The sequence below is a fragment of the Myodes glareolus genome, chromosome 1, assembly GCF_982192425.1.
Source record: "Myodes glareolus chromosome 1, mMyoGla1.1, whole genome shotgun sequence".
NCBI classification, from domain to species: domain Eukaryota; kingdom Metazoa; phylum Chordata; class Mammalia; order Rodentia; family Cricetidae; genus Myodes; species Myodes glareolus.
Window position 1 is genome coordinate 3,092,915 of NC_142026.1, and position 21,202 is coordinate 3,114,116.

Genomic DNA, 21,202 nt, shown 5'->3' on the forward strand with positions numbered 1-21,202 from the left:
CCAGATTTTGATTGTCAAATTCAACAGTATGAATTCTTTCAGATTCTATCTCGGTACCCTTTGACACGGATTTTTTTAATTTTTTCAGGTAACTTGATATTCGATGATATTAATCCTGTCACCTAGCTGTTCATTACTAGTCTGTAAAGAATGTATCATTTCCAAAAGTGCCTCATTCTTGGCTCTGTTGAAACCATTCTCTTAAAGATATAATATGCAAAAGAAAACTTAGTCCCAGTATCCAATAAATGGATGTATCAGAAAAACCATGTAAGCCTTACAGAATACAATCCATAGCATAAATAAAAAGGTCATTAAATTCCTGGACTAACTTTCAAGTTTATTGATTTATTTAGTAATCAAATAGTTATCTTTGTTATGAAATTTTGGTAAATTGTTGAAGATGAAATAATCTTTATTGTCTAACAAGTATTGCAGTTACAGCCACGTGGCGAAGAGACGCTATGGGCTGCAGTGTGACCAGTGGCAGCACTAACAGTCTTGCCTGCTGCTTTTGTTTCCTGCCTTGGTGCCAGGTTAAATACTGACAAATATGCTTTGCTTGACAAATTAAAGCAGTTAAATCAATTCTCTACAAGGAGCAAGGAGCCCAGAGCTCATGAGCTAGGAATACAAACTGGAAGCTGCCTAAGTCACAGTGAAAGTGACGGTTTGGGGGAGCGGGATTGTGTCTGAGCCTGGCAAATTCCTGAGTCACCATACTTAGCTCCACTGTGGTGGGGTTTTGCAAAAAAAAAAAAAAAATCACTTAGTAGGCAGTCAGGGGTGGGAACCTTTTTGGCTAAAGGCCTTTTAGACCAGTCTACCTGGTAAGTGTGGAGTTGCGTTCTATGTGGCCTCCAGAGGAAGATGGATGTTAAAAAGAAGTCCCACACTAGCTCAGAATTCAGTATAATAAAGGGTTATTTATTTTGGGGTAGACTCACAGATCAGAGTCCTCTGCATGAACAGGGAAACAAGAACCTAATCTAGCAGCTGGAAGAGAGGGCTTGTGTAATTTACATTGGCATTTATAGTATAAGAGGCCATGCCCAAGTGGGGTAGTAACTTAAATGCTTCTGGATGAAGGAATTCCTACAACAGAAACTTTTAAACCATGCTTAAGACTTTATGTTCTGTCCTGGAAATTAGTACAGAAATACTGGCAAGTGATAACTAGAGTGATATCTGGTTAGTATGCCCACAACGAAAAACCCAGATAGAATGGGAGTTTTGGCAAGTGGATAGGTGGGTGATGCAGAGATGAGAGAATAGTGATGCTAGCAGCACAAGTGGAAGATTACTTTAAAGGAAGAGGATAATGGGTTACAGATATATCAAAGTGTTATAGTGTACAAAGTAATATTCCCTGTAAGCAGAAATGTGGATTGGGAGAATCTTAAGAGATGAAGTATTTTAAATTCAATGCTTGGAAGTGATAGCTGAGGAAAAAGAGAAACTTGTCTTTAGGGGCTCGTGAGATGGCTCAGTGGGCTAAAGCACTTGCCCCCAAGTTTGATAACCCAAGCTTTATCCCTGAGACCTACATGGTGGAAAGAGAAGTGACTGCTATAAGTTGTCCTATGACTTTCATATGTGTGCCATAGCAATATACACCCACCAAACCCCAAATATTCCTCCTTTCCTTTTCCTTCCCTCCCTTCCTTTATCCTGAAACTGGCTGTGGAGACCAGGCTGGCCTTGAACTCGAAGAGATCTTCCTGCCTCTGCTTCCTGAATTCTGACACTAAAGGCATATATGCCTAACTACTTTTTTAAGTTTAAAAATTGGGTTTTTGTTCTTTGTCCTTTTTGTGTGTGCATGTGTGTTGGTATATGTGTAGTGTATGTGCTTTGTATATGTATGTTGTGTTTATGGTGTATTGTGTGTGTTTTATGTATGTGTCTTGATATGTGTGGTGTATGCATATGTATATGTGTTCACTTTTCATATGTGTGTTGTATGTATGTCTGGTATGCTTATTATAGTGATATTTTATTTCATTTTAGTAAATTATCCTGCCTGAAGATCAGAGTGCATTACTAAACCACTAGAGGACAGGGAGTGGTTGCACACACCTTTAATCTTAGTGTTTGGGAATCACACACCTTTAACCCTAGCACTAGGGAGGTGGAGACAGGAGTGATAAAGAGAGGAGTGTAAAGGGAAGAGACAGGGACTCACTGGAGTATGGAGTCTGAGGTCTGATGGAGAACAGTGCAGTCTAGGCAGTCAGAGGATCGCCCCTTCAGTCTGAGCATTTCTCTAGTGGCTTACTGCTCTGCTTCTCTAGATCTTCAACTTTAACCCCTATATCTGACTCTGACTTCTTAATCATTCGTGCTACAGTTATATATGTGAAATTTGTGTGTATGTGTGGTATGTGTATACTTGTACATGTGTGCTGTGTGAATATGTGTTTTATATGTATGTGTATGGTGCATTCAACGTGAATTTGGAGAGGTACCTGCACTGTATGTGTGGATATGGATGCTGGTAGAAGATTTTGGGTATCTTCTTTTGATTTCTATCTTACTGACTTGAGACAGAGTGTTCTCACTGAAAAGTAACCTCATCTTTTTGACTGAAATTTGGCCAGTGAGCTCTTGCATTAGAAGAATATTATTAAAATGTCATCACTGTCCAAAGCAATCTACAAGTTCAATGCATAAAATATCAATGGTGTCCTTCACAGAACTAGAATACTCTTAAATTTTATAGGGAATCTCCAACAAACAAAACCAATCAAAATGTAGACTGTGGGGTTTTCTTCTATACATAATTTTTTTGTAGTTTTTTCTTCTTTTTCTTCTTCTTTTCTTTTTGGTTTTTCGAGACGGGGTTTCTCTGTGCAACAGCCCTAGCTGTCCTGGAACTAGCTCTTGTGGACCAGGCTGGCTTTAAATTCAGAGATCCACCTGTTTCTATCTCTCAAATGCTGGGATTAAAGGTATGCAACATAACATCCTGCCCACAGAAACATTTATTTATTTATTTATTTATTTATTTATTTATTTATTTATTTTGATGAGAAAGTAATTTTATTAAATTATAAAAGTTTCCATTTCCGCCCCTCCTCCCAACACCCTCCCACTCCCCCCACTCCCTCTCCTCCTCCCTCTCCATCCCTAAGAGCAGTCAGGGTTTCCTGCCCTGTGGGAAGTTCAAGTTCCTCCCCCCTCCCTCCAGGTCCAGGAAGGTGAGTATCCAAACAGACTGGATCCCCAAAATCCAGTATATGCAGAGGAAACAAGTCCCAGTGTCATTGTCAATGGCTTTTCAGAAAGACTCCGGGCCACCCACATTCAGAGAATCCGGCCACATTCAAGAAACATTTATTTTTATTAACAGCCATTTTATTTATTATTATTGATACATTGATCAGACATTTTATGCATGAGAATGAAAGGAAATCAGGTTTTGGAGAGTAGAGTAGGTAGAATTTATACATTCACATCAGTGCTGCCTAAATGATGAAATTGGGAAGATGTATATATGCTGCCATTGCTCAAAGTAGTCGTTAGAGCTTAGATTTTAAATTATAGTCTCAGGATTTTATTTGTACTTACACAAAGATGTATAGTTAACTTGAAAATAACAGTAAATTCATTGAATCATTTAGTTTTTGCATTTGCGTAACAGTGATTTTCAGAATGTTTTTGGCTTGGTGTAGATTCAGTAACAGAAGCTTTCAGGCAAATAAGTTAGTTTGCTAGAATTGAATTATCTTTAAATTAATGATCACTGTTTTTCCCCCTCTAGTCATCAGATAAGCAGCGAGCCCTAGAAGAAACCAAAGCCTACACAACCCAATCCTTAGCAAGTGTTGCGTATCTGATAAACACTTTGGCCAACAATGTCCTACAGATGCTGGATATCCAGGCATCCCAATTACGGAGGATGGAATCTTCAATCAATCATATTTCACAAGTGAGACCATGTTACTTTTCTGTTTGCCTATAAGCAACACACAGCCTATTGACTGCCTTTGTTATGCAAGTTAATGCATGTGCTGTTTGGAAAATAGAACTTGATATTGTATTGTTTATAACTCTTTTTGTGATGTCATTAGTTTGATAGCAAAGTAAATTTGATAGATTTTATTAAAACTCAGTTGCCAAGGTAACTTAATCACTCCTGAAATGAAAATTTACCTTTTTTTCCCTAGGAAAAAAAAAATCTTCTGACAGGTTTTATGTCTTTACAGCGTTACAAATAGACTTGTTAGCTTGGTGGCTAAATTAAGTTTTCTCTTGCCAGGGTTTTTTTTTTTCAGGTTTTTTTATTATTATTATTAAAAATTTTCACCTCCTCCCCTCCTCCCATTTCCCTCCCACTCCCTCCATTCCCCCTCCCCCTCCCTCTGCTGTCCAAAGAGCAGTCAGGGTTCCCTACCCTGTGGGAATTCCAAGGTCCTTCCCCCTCCATCCAGTTCTAGGAAGGTGAGCATCCAAACAGACTAGGTTCTCACAAAGCCAGTACATGCAGTAGAATCAAAACCCAATGCCATTGTCCTTGGCTTCTCAGTCAGCCCTCATTGTCAGCCACATTCAGAGAGTCCGGTTTGATCACATGCTCCATCAGTCCCAGTCCAGCTGGCCTTGGTGAGTTCCCATTAGACCAGTCCCACCATCTTAGTGGATGGACTCATCCCTCGCGGTCTTGACGTCCTTGCTCATGTTCTCTTTCTTTCTGCTCCTCATAAGGACCTTGGGAGCTCAGTCCAGTGCTCCAGTGTGGGTCTCTGTCTCTATTTCCATCCATCGCCAGATGAGGATTTTATGATGATATGCAAGATACTCATCAGTGTGCCTATAGGAGAGGGCCAGTTTAGGTGCCCTCTCCTCAGCTGCTTAACAAGCTGGGGACGTCTCCTTGGACACCTGGGAACCCCTCTAGAGTCCAGTCTCTTGCTAACCCTAAAATGACCCCCTTAATTAAGTTCTATACTTCCCTGCTCCCATATCTACTCTTCCTCCATCCCAACCATCCCATTTCCCAAGCTCTCCCCATCCTCCCCTTCACACTTCTCTCTACCCATCTCCCCTTACCCCGACCCCACACCCACCCCCAAGGCTCTCAATTTTTGACTTGCAATCTTATCTACTTCCAATTTCCAGGAGGATAACTGCATGTTTCTTTGGATTCACCTTCCTATTTAGCTTCTCTAGGATCATGAATTATAGGTTCAATGTCCTTTATTAATGTCTAGAATCCACTAATGAGTGAGTATATACCATATTCATCTTTTTGGGTATGGGTTACCTCACTCAGTAAAGCGTTTTCTATTTCCATCCATTTGCATGCAAAATTCAAGATGTCATTGTTTTTTACTGCTGAGTAGTACTCTAATGTGCATATATTCCACACTTTCTTGATCCATTCTTCCAGTGAGGGGCATCTAGGTTGTTTCCAGGTTCTGGCTATTACAAATAATGCTGCTATGAACATAGTTGGACAAATGCTTTTGTAGTATGATAGGGTATCTCTTGGGTATATTCCCAAGAGTAGTATTGCTGGATCCTGGGGTAGGTTGATCCCAAATTTTCTGAAAAACCGCCACACTGGTTTCCACAGTGGCTGCACAAGTTTGCATTCCCACCAACAATGGATGAGTGTTCCCCTCACTCCACATCCTCTCCAGCATAGGCTATCATTGATGTTTTTTATTTTAGCCATTCTGACAGGTGTGAGATGGTATCTCAAAGTGGTTTTGATTTGCATTTCCCTGATCGCTAAGGAGGCTGAGCATGACCTTAAGTATCTTTTGGCCATTTGAACTTCTTCAGTTGAGAATTCTCTGTTCAGTTCTGAGCCCCATTTTTTTTTAATTGGGTTAATTAGCATTTTAAAGTCTAGTTTCTTGAGTTCTTTATATATTTTGGAGATCAGACCTTTGTCTCTTGCAGGGTTGGTAAAGATCATCTCCCAATGAATAGGTTGCCCTTTTGTCTTCATGACAGTGTCCTTTGCTTTACAGAAGCTTCTCAGTTTTAGGAGGTCCCATTTATTCAATGTTGCCCTTATTGTCTGTGCTACTAGGGTTATACGTAGAAGTGGTCTTCTGTGCCCATATGTTGTAGACTACTTCCCACTTTCTCTTCTATCAGGTTCAGTGTGTTCAGATTTATATTGAGGTCTTTAATTCATTTGGACTTGAGTTATGTGCATGGTGATAGATATGGATCTATTTTCATTCTTCTACAGGTTGACATCCAGTTCTGCCAACACCATTTGTTGAAGATGCTTTCTTCCATTGTATACCTTTAGCTTCCTTGTCGAAAATCAGGTGTTCATAGGTTTGTGGGTTAATATCTGGGACTTCTATTCGATTCCATTGGTCAACTTCTCTGTTTTTATGCCAATAACAAGCTGTTTTCATTACTGTAGCTCTGTAATAGAGTTTGAAGTCAGGGATGGTAATGCCTCCAGAAATTCCTTTATTGTATAGGATTGTTTGGCTATCCTGGGTTTTTTGTCTTTCCATATGAAGTTGATTATTGTTCTCTCAAGGTGTGTGAAGAGTTTTGTTGGGATTTTAATGGGGATTGCATTGAATTTATAGATTGCCTTTGGTAGAATTGCCATTTTTACTATGTTCATCCTACCCACCCAAGAGCATGGGAGGTCTTTCCATTTTCTGGTGTCCTCTTCAATTTCTTTCTTTAGTGCCTTAAAGTTCTTGTCAAATAGATCTTTCACTTCCTTGGTTAGAGTTACCCCAAGATACTTTATGCTATTTGTGGCTATCGTGAAAGGTGATATTTCTCTGTAAGTTCTGATAAAATTCTGCATTAAAACCATCAGGTCCTGGGCCTTTTTTTGGTTGGGAGGCTTTTTTTTATGACAGCTTCTATTTCCTCACGACTTATAGGTCTATTTAAATTGTTCACCTGGTCTTGATTTAATTTTGGTAAAAGGTACTTATCTAAAAACAAGTCCATTTCTTTTACATTTTCCGATTTAGTGACATACAGGCTTTTGTAGTAAGATCTAATGATTCTCTGAATTTCCTCCGTGTCTGTTGTTATGTCCCCCTTTTCATTTCTGATCTTGTTAATTTGCATGTTCTCTCTCTGCCTTTTGATTAGTTTGGATACAGGTTTGTCAATCTTATTGACTTTCTCAAAGAAACAGCTCTTTGTTTCATTGATTCTTTGGATTGTTCTGTGTTTCTATTTTGTTGATTTCAGCCCTCAGTTTGATTATTTCCAGTCTTCTATTCCTCCTGGGTGAATATCTTTTTTTTCTAGAGCTTTCAGCTGTGCTGTTAAGTCTCTAATGTGTGCTTTCTCCGTTTTCTTTATATGGGCACTTAGTGCTATGACGCTTCCTCTTAGCACTGCTTTCATAGTGTCCCACAGGTTTGGATTTGTTGTGTCTTTATTTTCGTTGAATTCAAGGAAGACTTTAATTTCTTTCTTTATTTTTTTCCTGACCCAGGGGTGGTTCAGTAGTTGACTGCTCAGCTTCCATGAGTTTGTAGGCTTTCTGGGGGGTAGAATTATTGTTAAATTCTAACTTTATTCCATGGTGATCTGATAAGGCACAGGTGGTTATTAATATTTTTTTTTGTATCTGTGGAAGTTTGCTTTGTTACCGAGTATGTAGTCAAATTTCGAGGTTACATGAGATGCTGAGAAGAAGGTATATTCTTTCCTATTTGGGTGGAATGTTCTATAGATGTCTGTTAAGTCTATTTGATTCATTACTTCCATTAATTCTCTTATTTCTCTGTTAGGTATCTGTCTGGTTGACCTGTCCATTGGTGATAGAGGAGTGTTGAAGTCTCCTACTATTAGAGTGTGTGGTTTGATGTGTGCCTTGAATTCTAGTAATGTTTCTTTTACATATTTGGGTGCTTTTATATTAGGGGCATAGATATTCAGGATTGAGACTTCCTCCTGATGAATTGTTCCTGTTATGAGTATGAAATATCCACCTCCATCTCTTCTGATTGATTTTATTTTGAAGTCAATTTTGTTAGAAATTAGTATAACCACCCCCACATGTTTCTTAGGTCCATTTGCTTGTGTGTACATCCTTGTGGTTTTGACAACTTTGTAAAAGTGTTAAACCCCTTCTTAGTTTGTGGGATGTATAAAAATTTGTTCTATGGCCCTAGGCCTAGACTATCTGACAGACTCTTTTTTGTGAAGCAGGAATTTTGAAGAAGTGTTCTTCCTTGTCTTGGCAAAGTTTGTCAGTTGCTTTCTTTTGTGTTCTGCTTGTCCAGTTTGGACAACTATTGTCAGCAGGTGTACCACAGTCTGATTCTGAGATTCCTGGAGGCAGGATTGCTGTTACAGACTGAGGTAGAGCTAAGAGCTAGTGGCTGGCTGTTTTGCTTTTCTGACCTTCAGGTTGAACTGCAATATCGCTTGGTTTTTATTAATCATGCTACATTAAGGGCAGTTTGTTGTCCAGTGTCTGAGTTTGCCCCATTGAAAGCAAACCCCATATGGAGGGTCTTCAGTGCCCATCATCTTTTTTTGAAGTAAATTGGTGCTGTCAGGAGCAGATATGTCTCATTTGTCTCACTATCATGAAAAGCCTTATATGAGGAAAACATCTTAAATAAAAAAGCCTATCCTATAGGTCTCTGAAGTGTTTGAAAACTACTTATCTATCTAAACTATATCTCTGTTTAACCTTGAAAACATACCTAATTTTTAATTATTGTTTATTATTGTAATTGTTTGATTATTACAGATGACTAACTACTAACCTTATTTTTAATTATACATTACATTTTTAAATGAGCTGCATTAGTACAATACCATAAACAAGAGTAGCAACATATAGTCAGTATAACAGAATTAAGATTTAATTTGCATCATTATGCAAAAATTCATACCAATGCAAAATATTAGTAGTTGCTGTTTCAGTTTAAAAGTATATTCAATAAGCTACCCTTTTATCATTCCTTTATCTCCCTTTTTTTCTTTTCAGAGATTCTTGAATTTAACTCCCTTGCTTAGTTTCTTCCCTTACCATAACCCCTAACAATTTGCAAACATTCCCCTTAATGATGACAAACATTCATAATCCACCAAATGACCAAAAACCATGTATCCCACATCTTGAGAATGTGGGTGTCATGTTCTTAAAATTACTTCCTATTGTCCTGGGGTGAAGACATCTTTAGGGAACCATGAGAAAATTAAGATAATGATCAAGTCCTGGGAAAATTAGCTGTTGTCCAGTCTTGGTGTGATGGGAAGGTGTGGGGCTTCTCTTAAGTCCTGGCTGGAGTAGTCTATGAGGCTGGACCATCTTAGCTAATTATTTTGAAGTTGTCCTTAGCATTTTATAGTCAAGGGGTGATATTTGGGTGGTGTTTGTCTGCTTAGGCTTCTAGCATATTTCCTATCAATAACTGATCAATTTCATCATTACCTTATGCTAGAGGGCCTGGTAGACCTGTATGGGATCTGATATGTGTTAGATACAAGGGATGATTTCTATTTCTGATTATTTCTTGTAATTTAATAAATCACAAAGTTAATTCTTAATCATTTGGAATAAGTTCTATGGTTTCAATATATAAAATAACTTTCTGAATATTGAGTCAGTAACTATATTAAGAGGTTTGCAAAAATCTAATAATACCATGAGAATAGCATATGATTCTGACTTTTGAACAGAATCCTAGGGCTTTGAGCTACTTTACTTAGATTTCCTGACTTACAACCTGACTTTTCTGATTTATTTGCATTAGCATAGAATGTAGGGGCTTTAGAATTGGTGTTTGCTGTATAGTGTGAGGAAGGATCCAATTAGTTCTTTCTTTTGGAATATTTGTTGCTAATCTCTTGCAAAAAAAAAATTACAGCAAGCTCTTCACCAATATTCGTTTTCTGTCCATAATGAGGTAATTAGTTAAAGGCACCACAATTTCGCTTGATCTATTCCTGCTAATTGATGAAGTCTTTATTTCCCTTTCAGAATCAATACAAATAGTTGCTAAATAGGTCTTTAAGTTTTTTTTGCACTGTTTGTGTGGCAGAAATGTCCATTTTAAAGTATTATCTTCTCTGTGCATGAGAAATCCTTGGGAGAATGCATTGAAGGTAAAATAACCAGAATACAACCAAACTCTAGATATAAACAACCCACATGTGTATCCTGTAATTTCTTTTCTACCAAAGCCAATTCTCTATCATCCTTAGCTTATAATTTTGTTAGACTAAGTAAATCTTATCACTTTGTAATGTTTGAAATAAATTACTTAGTTTTTGAGTTGTCAATCTAATTTTGGGCCATAGCCAGTTACTTTCTCCCAGCAATTTTTGAAAATCTTTAAGAGTTTGTATTTGATCTCCCCTGATTTGTACTTTCTCTGATTGAATTTGTTTTTTTGTTTTTTTTCCTCTCTGATTGAATTTGTAAACCTATTTTATATCTTAGGTAATTAATAGGCTCTCCTCTTTGTATTTTTTTAGGAGCAATTTGTAATCCCCAATAAGGCAAAACTTTCTTTACCTCTTCAAACATTTTTTCTAAGGTATCTGAGTCTGAATTAACTAGTAAGATATTACACATATAATGATAAATTTTAGATTGAGGAAACTATGAATTATTTACAACAGCTCTTGTACAAATAATGACAAGGTAAGTCTGTTTAACATCCCTTATGGAAGAACTTTCCACTGATAACCTTTTAACAGGCTGGAAATTACACGTAGGCTCTATAAGGCCAAATTTTTTCTGTCCTGCTCTTGTGAAGGTATAGTAAAAGGGAAGTCTTTTAAGTTAATAACTATAATAGCCCATCCTTTAGATAATAATGAAAGCAAGGGAATTTGAGGCTATAAAGAGCTCATTGGTTGAATTACCTTATTAATAGCTCTTGGATCTGTTACTAATCTCTATTTTCCAGATTTCTTTTTAATGACAACTATAGAAGAATTCTAAGGCTGGTTGATTCTTTAATATGTTGAACATTTAGCTGCTTCTGTATCAGCTGTTCTAATGCGTGTATTTTTCTGATATCAAAGGCCATTGTTCCACCTACACAGTTAACCATTTTAAAGGTAGGACTCTTGGTACCTTTGAAAGATCAATAGCTGTAGTGTTTTGTTTATGTACAAGAACGGTTGGGGACTATTCTTGATAGTATCTTTTAATATTTATCTTAGAAGCATTTTTTTTATGATTTGTTTCTGACATTGGAGGAATGTTAATATGGGTTTTCCGTTGTTATAACAAATCATGACCCCATAAATATATTTCTATGTTGGCCATATATGGCTTTTATTTTCCTATCTGTCTTATGGCTGTATAGCCTCAACCCATCTTACCCCAAGATAAAGTTCCAATCTCTAGAAGCTGAATATTTACCACCTGAGGAGACCAATCTGGATGCCAAAATTTTGGTGAAATTATTGTTACATCTGTGCCTGGGTCTAATAAACATTCAATCACAATGCCATTTATTTGTATTTTTAGCTTTGGTCTTTGCAATTTATAGGAGTTGCCAAAATACTTGTTTTATGGTCTTTCTGAAATTTTTTTTTTTTTTATCTACTGAAACTGTCTTTCTTCCAGAGCAGTATGGTTCTTCACAATTGGCATTAAGTCTTTTAATTGCTTTGTGGATAAGTTTCCCCAATACTGACATGGAATGATTGTACCAAATTTGACATGATTGCCTGCAGGAGGTCCCATGAGGCTAACATCCCTTCATTTAATTTTGCCATTTTCAAACCATCTATTGGGGAACTAGGAGAAGCCTGCAACCCATGGGTAGAGGGAGCCAGTGGCCTGTAAAGCAGACATGGGAATGTGCGGAAGAAGCCTGCATGAGAGAAGCAAGGGCATAGGGCCACCTGAATGACAGAGACAGCCAGCTGTGGGAGGCTAACTCTGGTGGCATTTGGGACCTAGCCACCTGTGGTGTTTGGGGCAGGGGACAGGAGGCAGCTGCAGTCTGCTGTAGAGAGGCTGCAATGGGAAAATCCCAGCTTTAGCAGAGGGCTTGGAGGAGGGAGGGAAAGCCAGCCTTGGTGGTGATTCTGGCGACTACAAAGCCAGCAGTGAGCTGCTGCATTATGATCTTGTGCCCCGTGTTGGATGCCAGATGAAGTATTTATTTAATTATTCTTTTTCAATAAAAACTGGGGAGTCAGATATTAGGGTAAGAATTTGAGTGATCAGAGAAGCTGTGGAGAAGTGACCAGTGACGGCCTATCTCTGTCCTTCCTTCATCCAGAAGGGACCAAGAAACTTTCTGAGCCCCACCCTACTACTTCTTGTGTATCTCTATATGTCTTTGCTCCTCCAGACCTCTATGGCTAATTTTGGTCTGCTTAGTAGCTCTGCCCTCTGATCCAAAGATAAACTTTATTGACAGTCGTGGGTGTGATCAAAATATCTCACAACAGCTGAGTCATTTCACTGGCACCCTATTAGCTTTTCAAATAGCTGATTTATGGAAGATGGTTAATTTGGAGCATATTTGTAATTTGAGTAATTAAATTCTTAGTCGAAATATATTTTAAAAAACACTAAATTTAGTTAATCAACTGTAACTGATGGGCAGATATTTTCCTGCACTGATGGGCAGCTAACTAACTAGCTAACTGAGGTAGCTTCATTAAGGTTTATTCTAAATTATCTGTGTTAATATAAAACAACAATATGTGAATAAAAGTAATTTTTTTGAGACAGGTTTTGGGTTTTTTCGTTTGTTTGTTTGTTTGTTTGTTTTAATAGCTATAGCTGTCGTGAAACTCACTCTGTAGATGAGGCTGACCAAGGAACTCACAGAGACCTGCCTGTCTCTGTCTCTCAAGTGCTGGGATTAAAGGTGCATGCCACCACTGCCTGACTTCATTTTATTTTTACTTATGTGCCTGACTAAATCAAAATATTTTATATAGTGTCTTCCTGTCAGTGCTGGGGTCCGAGCATGTACTTGGATTCAGGAAGGAGATGTGGGACTGGGGCTCAGGATAAAGGAGCTTTAGGAGTCAGAATGGTTACTTTAAAGCAAAGGAAAGCTAGTTTTGGTAGTATGTCGATGTATTAGGTGGGGACACCAGCTGCATGCAACACGGACTTAGCAGTAATGGAAACTGGAAAAACTAATTAGTAAGTATCTGTGAGAGAGTAGATATTTAAGTCCTGCCCAATTGTGGTGATAGTCCACAGAATCTGTAGCAATAGTCATGCTGTTAAAAGCACTGTACTACATTAGTTTTGTTCACTGACTGAACATGTACTTGCCACAGGTAAGTACTCTTATTGAGACCTTTTCTAAATTTATTTTAGTAAAATTGTTAACTTTAGAATTCTAGGATAAAGTTGGTTTTTTTTTGTTTTTTTCTTTTACCACAAAAAATTTTTTTGTAAAATTACTATGGAACCTGTGCTTCCAAAGGTTCAGAGTTCTATTAAGAAGACAAAAGTGTTGATAACTGAGAGCCTGTCACTTGATTTCAGGAAAACATGCTTCCATTTAAGGAAAATACGTTTGAAGAAACATATTTTCTTTAAAAATTTCTTATACAAACTTCACTAAATATCCTTTAAAACATATTTTTAAATTGAAATTTTGTTTTATGTGTATGGATGCTTTGTCTGCATGTGTGCTATATACCTTGTGCAAGCCTGGTTCCCAAGAGGCCTGAAGATTATATCTAGTCTCCTGAAACTGGATTTATAGACTGTTGTGAGCTACCAGGTGGGTTCTGGGACTTAATCACAGGTCTTCTTGAAGAACAGGCAGTGCTGTTTACTGCTGAGCCACCTCTCCAGCCCCTAAAAGCCTTTTAAGTTGATAGCAGTTAAAGTTAGATGATAAGTATAGGTTGGTGTTATTTATTATATTACTTTTGTTGCTGTTTGTTTCATTTTATGGCTTATTTTTGGATAGGGTCTTATCCAAAAATAAGTTGGCTTTGATATCAGCATCTAGTGAAGGCTGACCTTGAATTTTTTATCTTGTCTCCAACCTCAGTGCCGGGATTATAGGCTTTGTAGGTGATTGCTGAAAATTTCAGTGATCATTGTACCCAGGACTACCAATCCAGGCGTGGCACCACCCACAATAGACTGGGCTTTCCTACATCAATCACTAATTAAGAAAATGTCCTACAGACTTTCTCAATTGGGGTTACCTTCTCTCAGTTGACTTTAGCTTTCATCAAGTTGAAGAAAAATCTAGCCAGCATAGGTAGTCACGATTGTTTGAAGACCTTTGGTTTTTGATCTCAGCACTCATAAGATGTTTGGCAACATTAGACAGTTTTGCTTGTTTCAGAGTGGGAAGTGTTGTAGTTTGTGTCTGCCCATCACACATAATAGCAAATATGATTAAAGGAACAGTAAACGGTACTTGCATTCTTTTTGTTTTTTTGAGACAGGGGTTCTCTTTGTAACAGCCCTGGCTGTCCTGAAACTTTTTGTAGATCAGGCTGGCTTCTAGTTTAGAGATCTACCTGCCTCTTCCAGTCCTGAATTCAAGGCTTGTGCCACCACTTCCAGCACTTTCTTATTACATTAAAATACTTGTTGCTTATAGATTACAAAATCATAACTTGTTATGTAAAATGCTACATTAATGTTTGAATTTCCTGAGAATTTTATTCCTTATTAGCAAATAATAGAAGACTATACATAAAACTATATACCATTTGTACAAAATAATGTTTCTGGGAGCACTTGATAAATATTAATGAAATATTTGGTCAGTGTTATGTTATAAACAACTTGCTGAAGCAAACAAACTTTTCTGTAAAATTGATTTTTTTGTGAGGGGAGGGGTTCGATACTGGGAATTGAATCAGGGCCTCATAGTGAAGTTCTGTATCCGTGACTCTAGCCTTTGATCATGTGTTTTGTTTTGTTTTTTTGAGACAGGGTTCCTTTGTGTAGTGCTGTCTGTCCTGGTATTCTCTTCGTAGACCAGGCTGGCCTCAAACTCAGAGATTCACCTGCCTCTGCCTTCTAAGTCTTGAAGTTAAAGGTGAGCCTGTGTAAAGAGATGAGTGTGATGTGCTCTTGGAATTGCAGTGCTGGGAGGCAGAAGCAGACAGATGCCTGGGACTTGTTGGCCAGCCAGTTTAGACAAATTAGCAAAACCTGTTTCTCAGTGGGAGACTGTCTGAAAAAACGTAGGTTGACATAGGTTGACTTCTAGTCTCCATTTATACAAGCATGCACATATACAACCCTTCAAGTGATCATACACCCTTAAGTGCCTATATGTGTGCACACAATGTGTGCATATGTATATGCAAGCCTGCACACATGCACATTGTAAGTTCTGCTTTTATTGTGTGGCCTATAAAAATCAGGTGGTTGGCCAGATTAGATCTGAGGGTATTCTTTGGCAACCCTTGCATTGGTTAAAATGAACAAAGACAGTAGTCTATAAAGAAGATAGTTTATGAAATGTATATGAAACAATGTTAAATCTCCAGGTGTTTATTACTTATTGGATACCAGAACTGTCTTTGTGTTATCTTTTCTTTTGCAGACAGTTGATATTCATAAAGAGAAAGTTGCAAGAAGAGAAATTGGTATTTTGACTACCAATAAAAATACTTCGAGAACCCATAAGATTATTGCACCAGCTAATCTTGAGCGACCAGTTCGTTATATTCGAAAACCTATTGACTATACAATTCTAGATGACATTGGACATGGGGTAAAGGTAGGTGTAGTTTTTACAAGCTTTCAAAAGTAGCAGTCTGTAGTGGAACCCTAGAAAATTAAAGTTCGTTTCATTTCCTAAAGAAACAAATCTTGACACAGTTGTGAAGATTGCTTTTTGCTTACTACTGTTAACTATTGTGTCCTTAAGTTTTTTAGTGTTATGTTTTCAGAAACAGTCATCTTTCAATGAGATTTGTTTAGTTATGTTGGTAACTAACATAGATCAGATAAAGTATGATGTAGTTGTGCTATGCCTTTAATGATTTAGTATGGCAGAAAAGCCATCCAGCATATTACTAAAATGTTTTTCTTATCTCAAAAATTTATCAGCATACTTTTGCTATTAGTTTTCAGAACAGCATATATTATTAAACATGAACTTGCTTTATTTTTTCCTAGTATAATTTTATTTCAAACTTTTGAATAAGAATAGTGTAGATAAAAGTTACAAATTATTGTTCGTTTCCAATGCTTTTAAATTTGTAAAATTATTTATTTTGGCCATCTTTTAAAGATAATTTAGTACCTAGTATGTCTATGAAGTACTATGATCAAAATTATGGAGTATTGGGAATGTAGCCTAGCAATAGATTATAAGCTTTTCCTGGACCTTGCTCTATAGACCAGGTTGGCCTTGAACTCAGAGATCCCCCCGCCCCCCGCCCGGCCTTCCAAGTGCTGGGATTTTATGGAGTCACTGTTGTCCAGCCTGCCTGCCTGCCTGCCTGCCTTCCTTCCTTCCTTCCTTCCTTCCTTCCTTCCTTCCTTCCTTCCTTCCTTCCTTCCTTCCTTCCTTCCTCTCTATTCCCTGCCCCCCCCCCCCCCCTTTAAGCTCTGTCTGGCCTGGAACTCATTGGGTAGTCCAGGCTGACCTTGAACTCACAGTGATTAGCCTTGCCTCTGCCTCCAGAGTGTTGGGATTAAAGGTGTGTACTCCCACACCCTGCTTATTTAGAGTTAAGCATAATTATTTGGAATTTGATATTTAATTTTGATTTAAATTTGAAAGTTGATTCATACATATATTTTAATGGCTAATTAAAATAGGATATATAACTAAATGGTTAATTAAAACTGTAATTTATTTAACTTGGGGAAAGTTTGTTGAAGACTAACTTTTACTAATAGAATGTTTTAGACTGCTACCAGAATCTGATGCCAGAAGATTCTTCTAATTTAAAATTAGTGCTATCTATATAATAAAAGGTGACTCCGTCATGTAATTCTTGTTTAATCTGTGAAATAAAATATTTTTCTTTTAGGACTATAGCCTCTGTTGTTTGTACTTCAGTGTTTGGTGGTCGTTAATTTGAAGAACTCTTTAAAGGAATTAAAGTTTTGAATAAAATAGTGTCTTACTGTCATCAATGAAACTCCTGTTCATGACACATTCTGCTTTAACCACTCTTTCTATGATCTACTGAAACATTATTTTGTTAATGCTGATTGCTTAACTTGTTTTTCTTTGTTTTTTTTTTTTTTGTCTTCACATCTTGAAGTTCCAACTAACCTTTCAATGCTTTCTTTCCTTACCTCTTTTATTTGCTCCATTTATGCATTAAGTGGTTGCTTAGATTTAAGGTAAGAGATTCCAGGGCTGTATTTCCATTTTATGTTCTTATGTAGAATATTACATATGGGGAGTAAAAAGATATTTGTCATTTGGCCTTTTAAAGCCAGCAAATTAGTTCTTTTTATTTTGGTCTAGCAACTTTGTTGTCTGTCTTCATGTTCCCTGAGGGTAGGTATTTTTGTCTGTTTTGTTCATTGCCCTGTTCTTTGTGCCTAGAACAGTACTGAACACACAATAGGTATTAAGTATTTTCTGAATGAATGGGTACTTTCATAAAACTGAAATATGTTATTCTGTAGTAAAGTATTATGAGATAAAATTATCCGGGTCTTTATATATGTGGAAATTTTGTTACTGATTGGAGGGCCAACTAATATGCTTTATTTAACCCTTCCCTGTGTAATAGCCTTTTATTCTATAAATGGTGGCTTGATTATATAATTATATGGTATAATACAAAAAATTTTAAAGCAAAAATATGTCATATGCTTTTTTAAGTTGCAGTACATTTTACAAAAAGTCCTTTAAAATGGTTGTATAAAATATATTTCAATATAAACTCAAGTTTTTTTAAAGATGAATATTATTTGTATGCATAACACCCAAAGTTCATGATAATGTTTAAAAAATACAAATTAATAATTAGAGGTAGGGTTTGAAAGGTATCTCTCAGTGCTAGAACACTTGGCTAGCATGTAGAAGGCCCAAATCAACCAACCAACCAAAGTAAAATCAATCAATCAATCAATCAATCCACACCCAAATAAAGCAAAGTGTTGTTTCCTGTTGTGACTTGAGTTATAATTTAGTGTTTTGAAGGATCCATGAGAAAAGCAAATATACTGTCACTAAAATGATTTTCATCAAATTTACCATGCATTTCTTTTTTTATTACCCAGATTTTGTGATTTCTTTTGAAATATGTTTTTGTTGTTTGCTGCATTTTGAGTGTAGTTAGTGATAAGCAAGAGACAGGATGACTGTATTACCTAGAATTAACCATGGCCATAAAAAATTTGCCTGGTCATGGCAGGTAGATCTGACAAGAGAAAAATAAAGTTACACTGGAGAACAGGCTCTAAGCGTTCCCGTGTTGGTAACCTAGGGATGTGAAATTGTGGCAAGGTTCCTTCTGTTTCAAATGGCTAAATTACAACGAAATAGACTAAAAAATGTAGGCAGTATTCAAATTTTGAGTTTTGGTCTGTTTTTCTACAAAGTGATAGCAGTGTCCAGAAGTAGTGTACCTGAAGAAAGACACAGAAGTAGGCTGACCTTTTCTTTTAATGCTTAGCCTTGTCGAAGGCTTTTCTCTAGGTTGGGCTGTATTTCTTTCTTCATCTTGAACATCTGTTTCCACGTAAAAGATAGGTTCCCTGAAGGCATCCTAGAAAGATTCCCAGTAAGACGCCTCAATATTTTTCCTCTTTGAACCAAAAAGTTTCATACTGGAATCTCTAAGGATTTCAGTAATATAATTAATAATTATACCATATGGTGCTATAGCAAAGGATAATACTAGACCGGAAATTGTGGGCTTTGCCTATTTTCCCTCTTCCTCTAATCCATAAATATAGATAAAATCGTTCATAGCCCTCTTTTTTTTTCTCTGTATTTAAATGTATTTTTCTTAAAAAAAAAAAGATAGGTGACCAAACCCAGGGCTTTGAGCATACTAAGTATGAACTTAACTATTGATTCGACAACTCCCATCTTGAGATCCTTTCTTTTTAGGGTCTCAGGTTATTCCAAAGTGACTTTGAATTTACTGTGTAACTGAGGCTGGCTGGCCTTGAACTACTGTCTTCTGTCTCAGCCTCCAAGTGATAAAATTACAGACATGATAAAACTACAAATCTGATCTTGTTTACTTTCCCCTTCTCTCTTCCCACCACCCCTTTGTTTACACTTAGCTCCATTTTCTCTGTGAAACATTTCTATTGTGTAACTCTAGAGATATCCATTGCCACGTTGACTGAGCAGTTATGGTTATCCATATATAAGACCTTTCAAGATTAGACTCAGTACACCTCTCTTGGAATGATGAAGAAAGCTCAAGGGGTAGATCCTGGAGTTTGCTCACCAGGTTCTTATCCTCCTTAAGGATAAACAAGTGCTTAACAACTTCTAGAGGAGGTTCTGGTGGGTGGTGCAGGTGCCTGTAAGTTGTCATGCTCTGTAAACAACCCCTCTCTCATGCTTCTGTAACTCCAATTAAACCCAGCAGTTCCTCAAGCCAGACTTGGATGAAACCCTCTTTTCAGCCTGTCTTTACCATTCACCATATCTGGGATGAATGGACATTTGTTCACATCTTCCTAGAAAAAGTCATACAGCACCTTCTTGTAACAATTTCTTTTCACATTACTTCTACTACTACTACTACTACTACTACTTCCCTTTAAAACAATTTTCTTATTTGTAGAGATAGCTTGTTCTTTTAAACATGACTCAGTCTTTTTTTAGATTATATTACTCTCTATTCCTCTTGAGCCTTTTTTCTGAAAGCTACATCAGAAATCATTTTAGAATGTTTCTGCCATTGTTCTGTTGAAGCAGGCCATCTGTCAGTAGAAGATTGCATATCAGAGGTGATCTACTGGAGGGCTAGAGTACTGGGTTGAAGTTCAGAGCCACACCCCGACTTCCTCCCTTCCTCTTAGGTTCAGAACCTAGACAAGTACTCTACCTTGCTGTATCTGGTCAAATGTATCCATTTGCAGTGTACCCTGTGGTCATTTGTCACTTAATGATGGAAGCATATTCTGAGAGGTAACCTTGTTAGCTGTTTTGTTGCTGAGTGAACATCAGGTGTACATGAATAGAGTATGACAGTAGCATTAACAACTGTAATCCCATACAAGGGAGATGCAAAACAGAGACATGAGGATCTCCAGAAGTTTGCTCACCAGGTAGGCTGTTATACTCAGCAGCAAAGGGATTCTGTTTTAGACAAGGTGGAAAAGCATTAAGGATTATACCCAAAGGTTCTTGTCTGACTTTTACATGTACTCTGTGGTATGCATGTGCCTGCAGATGTGCGTATATACACATGCACACTCACATATGCACACATGCATTTATGTACACATCAAGAGGAATTACTGTTATAAATTGGTTGCAGCATATGTATGCACACATTTCAGGAGGAGGTACTATGACAAAATGGATGCAGTTTTGTTTTTCTTTTTGACATGGTATGTCAAAAATGCACACAAGCATTTGTGTTTCCTACAACAAGCATGGTAATTTAGTCAGATGTTTTGCTAATTGTCAGGAAATATGTTCTCTAAAATACCTCAGTTTCTTTTAGTATCATGATATCTATTCAGTAAAGAATTTTTGAACAAATTATTTTAGATATGAATATTCAATTATAGTTTTAAATTTGCCTTTATAAAGAAATGAAGTGTTTTTGTCATTTCTTACTATTAATTTTTTGTATTCATATTATCTATACTTATTGTTTTATGTAGCACAGAGAAAAATTCCCTTGAGAAAATTCTGATAAACTTAGCTTAATAAGAGAGTAGTACAGTGTCAGTGATGAATAAAACATGGTGGTTTGGACATTACAGAGACCTAGGTGCTTAAGTGATTTGTTGCTCATCCATCCCATTAACCAAACAAATACAATCATTTGAGGATTTTATAGATTATAAAATATATTCATTTTTTGTTATATGCTCACCCAATTTTAACTCAAATTTTATTTTGCTCTTATTATTAGGATAGATTTGAAGACTTAGAGAAGGTACTGCAATTTAAATAAAAGCACCTTGCATATTGAAACCTAAACCAAATTATAGTTAGAAAGTTATCTTCAAGTATCTTAGCTATCCCATATATAGAATAAAATTATCTTTTATTCTTTTTCTGTTCTCGGTCCTTTTCCTTCCTGTTTCTAGCAAACTGAATTGTAGTTTAATGTTTGGTTTACTTCTCCCTCATCACTTATAGTAACT

The 21,202-nt window shown here is 36.9% G+C and overlaps 1 protein-coding gene across 39 annotated transcripts in view; it reads left to right on the top strand.

Moving 5' to 3' along the window:
• Positions 1-21,202, top strand: part of Abi2 (abl interactor 2) — an 89,269-nt gene that overhangs the window by 28,870 nt on the left and 39,197 nt on the right. For 15 of the 39 annotated variants that reach the window (XM_087903435.1, XM_087903432.1, XM_087903458.1 and 12 more), the window contains exons 2-4: positions 3,764-3,931; positions 15,486-15,662; positions 17,228-17,245. In XM_087903435.1, the coding sequence (XP_087759561.1) occupies positions 3,764-3,931; positions 15,486-15,662; positions 17,228-17,245 (363 nt within the window). The remainder of the gene's footprint in view (positions 1-3,763; positions 3,932-15,485; positions 15,663-17,227; positions 17,246-21,202) is intronic. The other 24 variants (XM_087903445.1, XM_087903475.1, XM_087903507.1 and 21 more) reach the window with 3 other exon arrangements.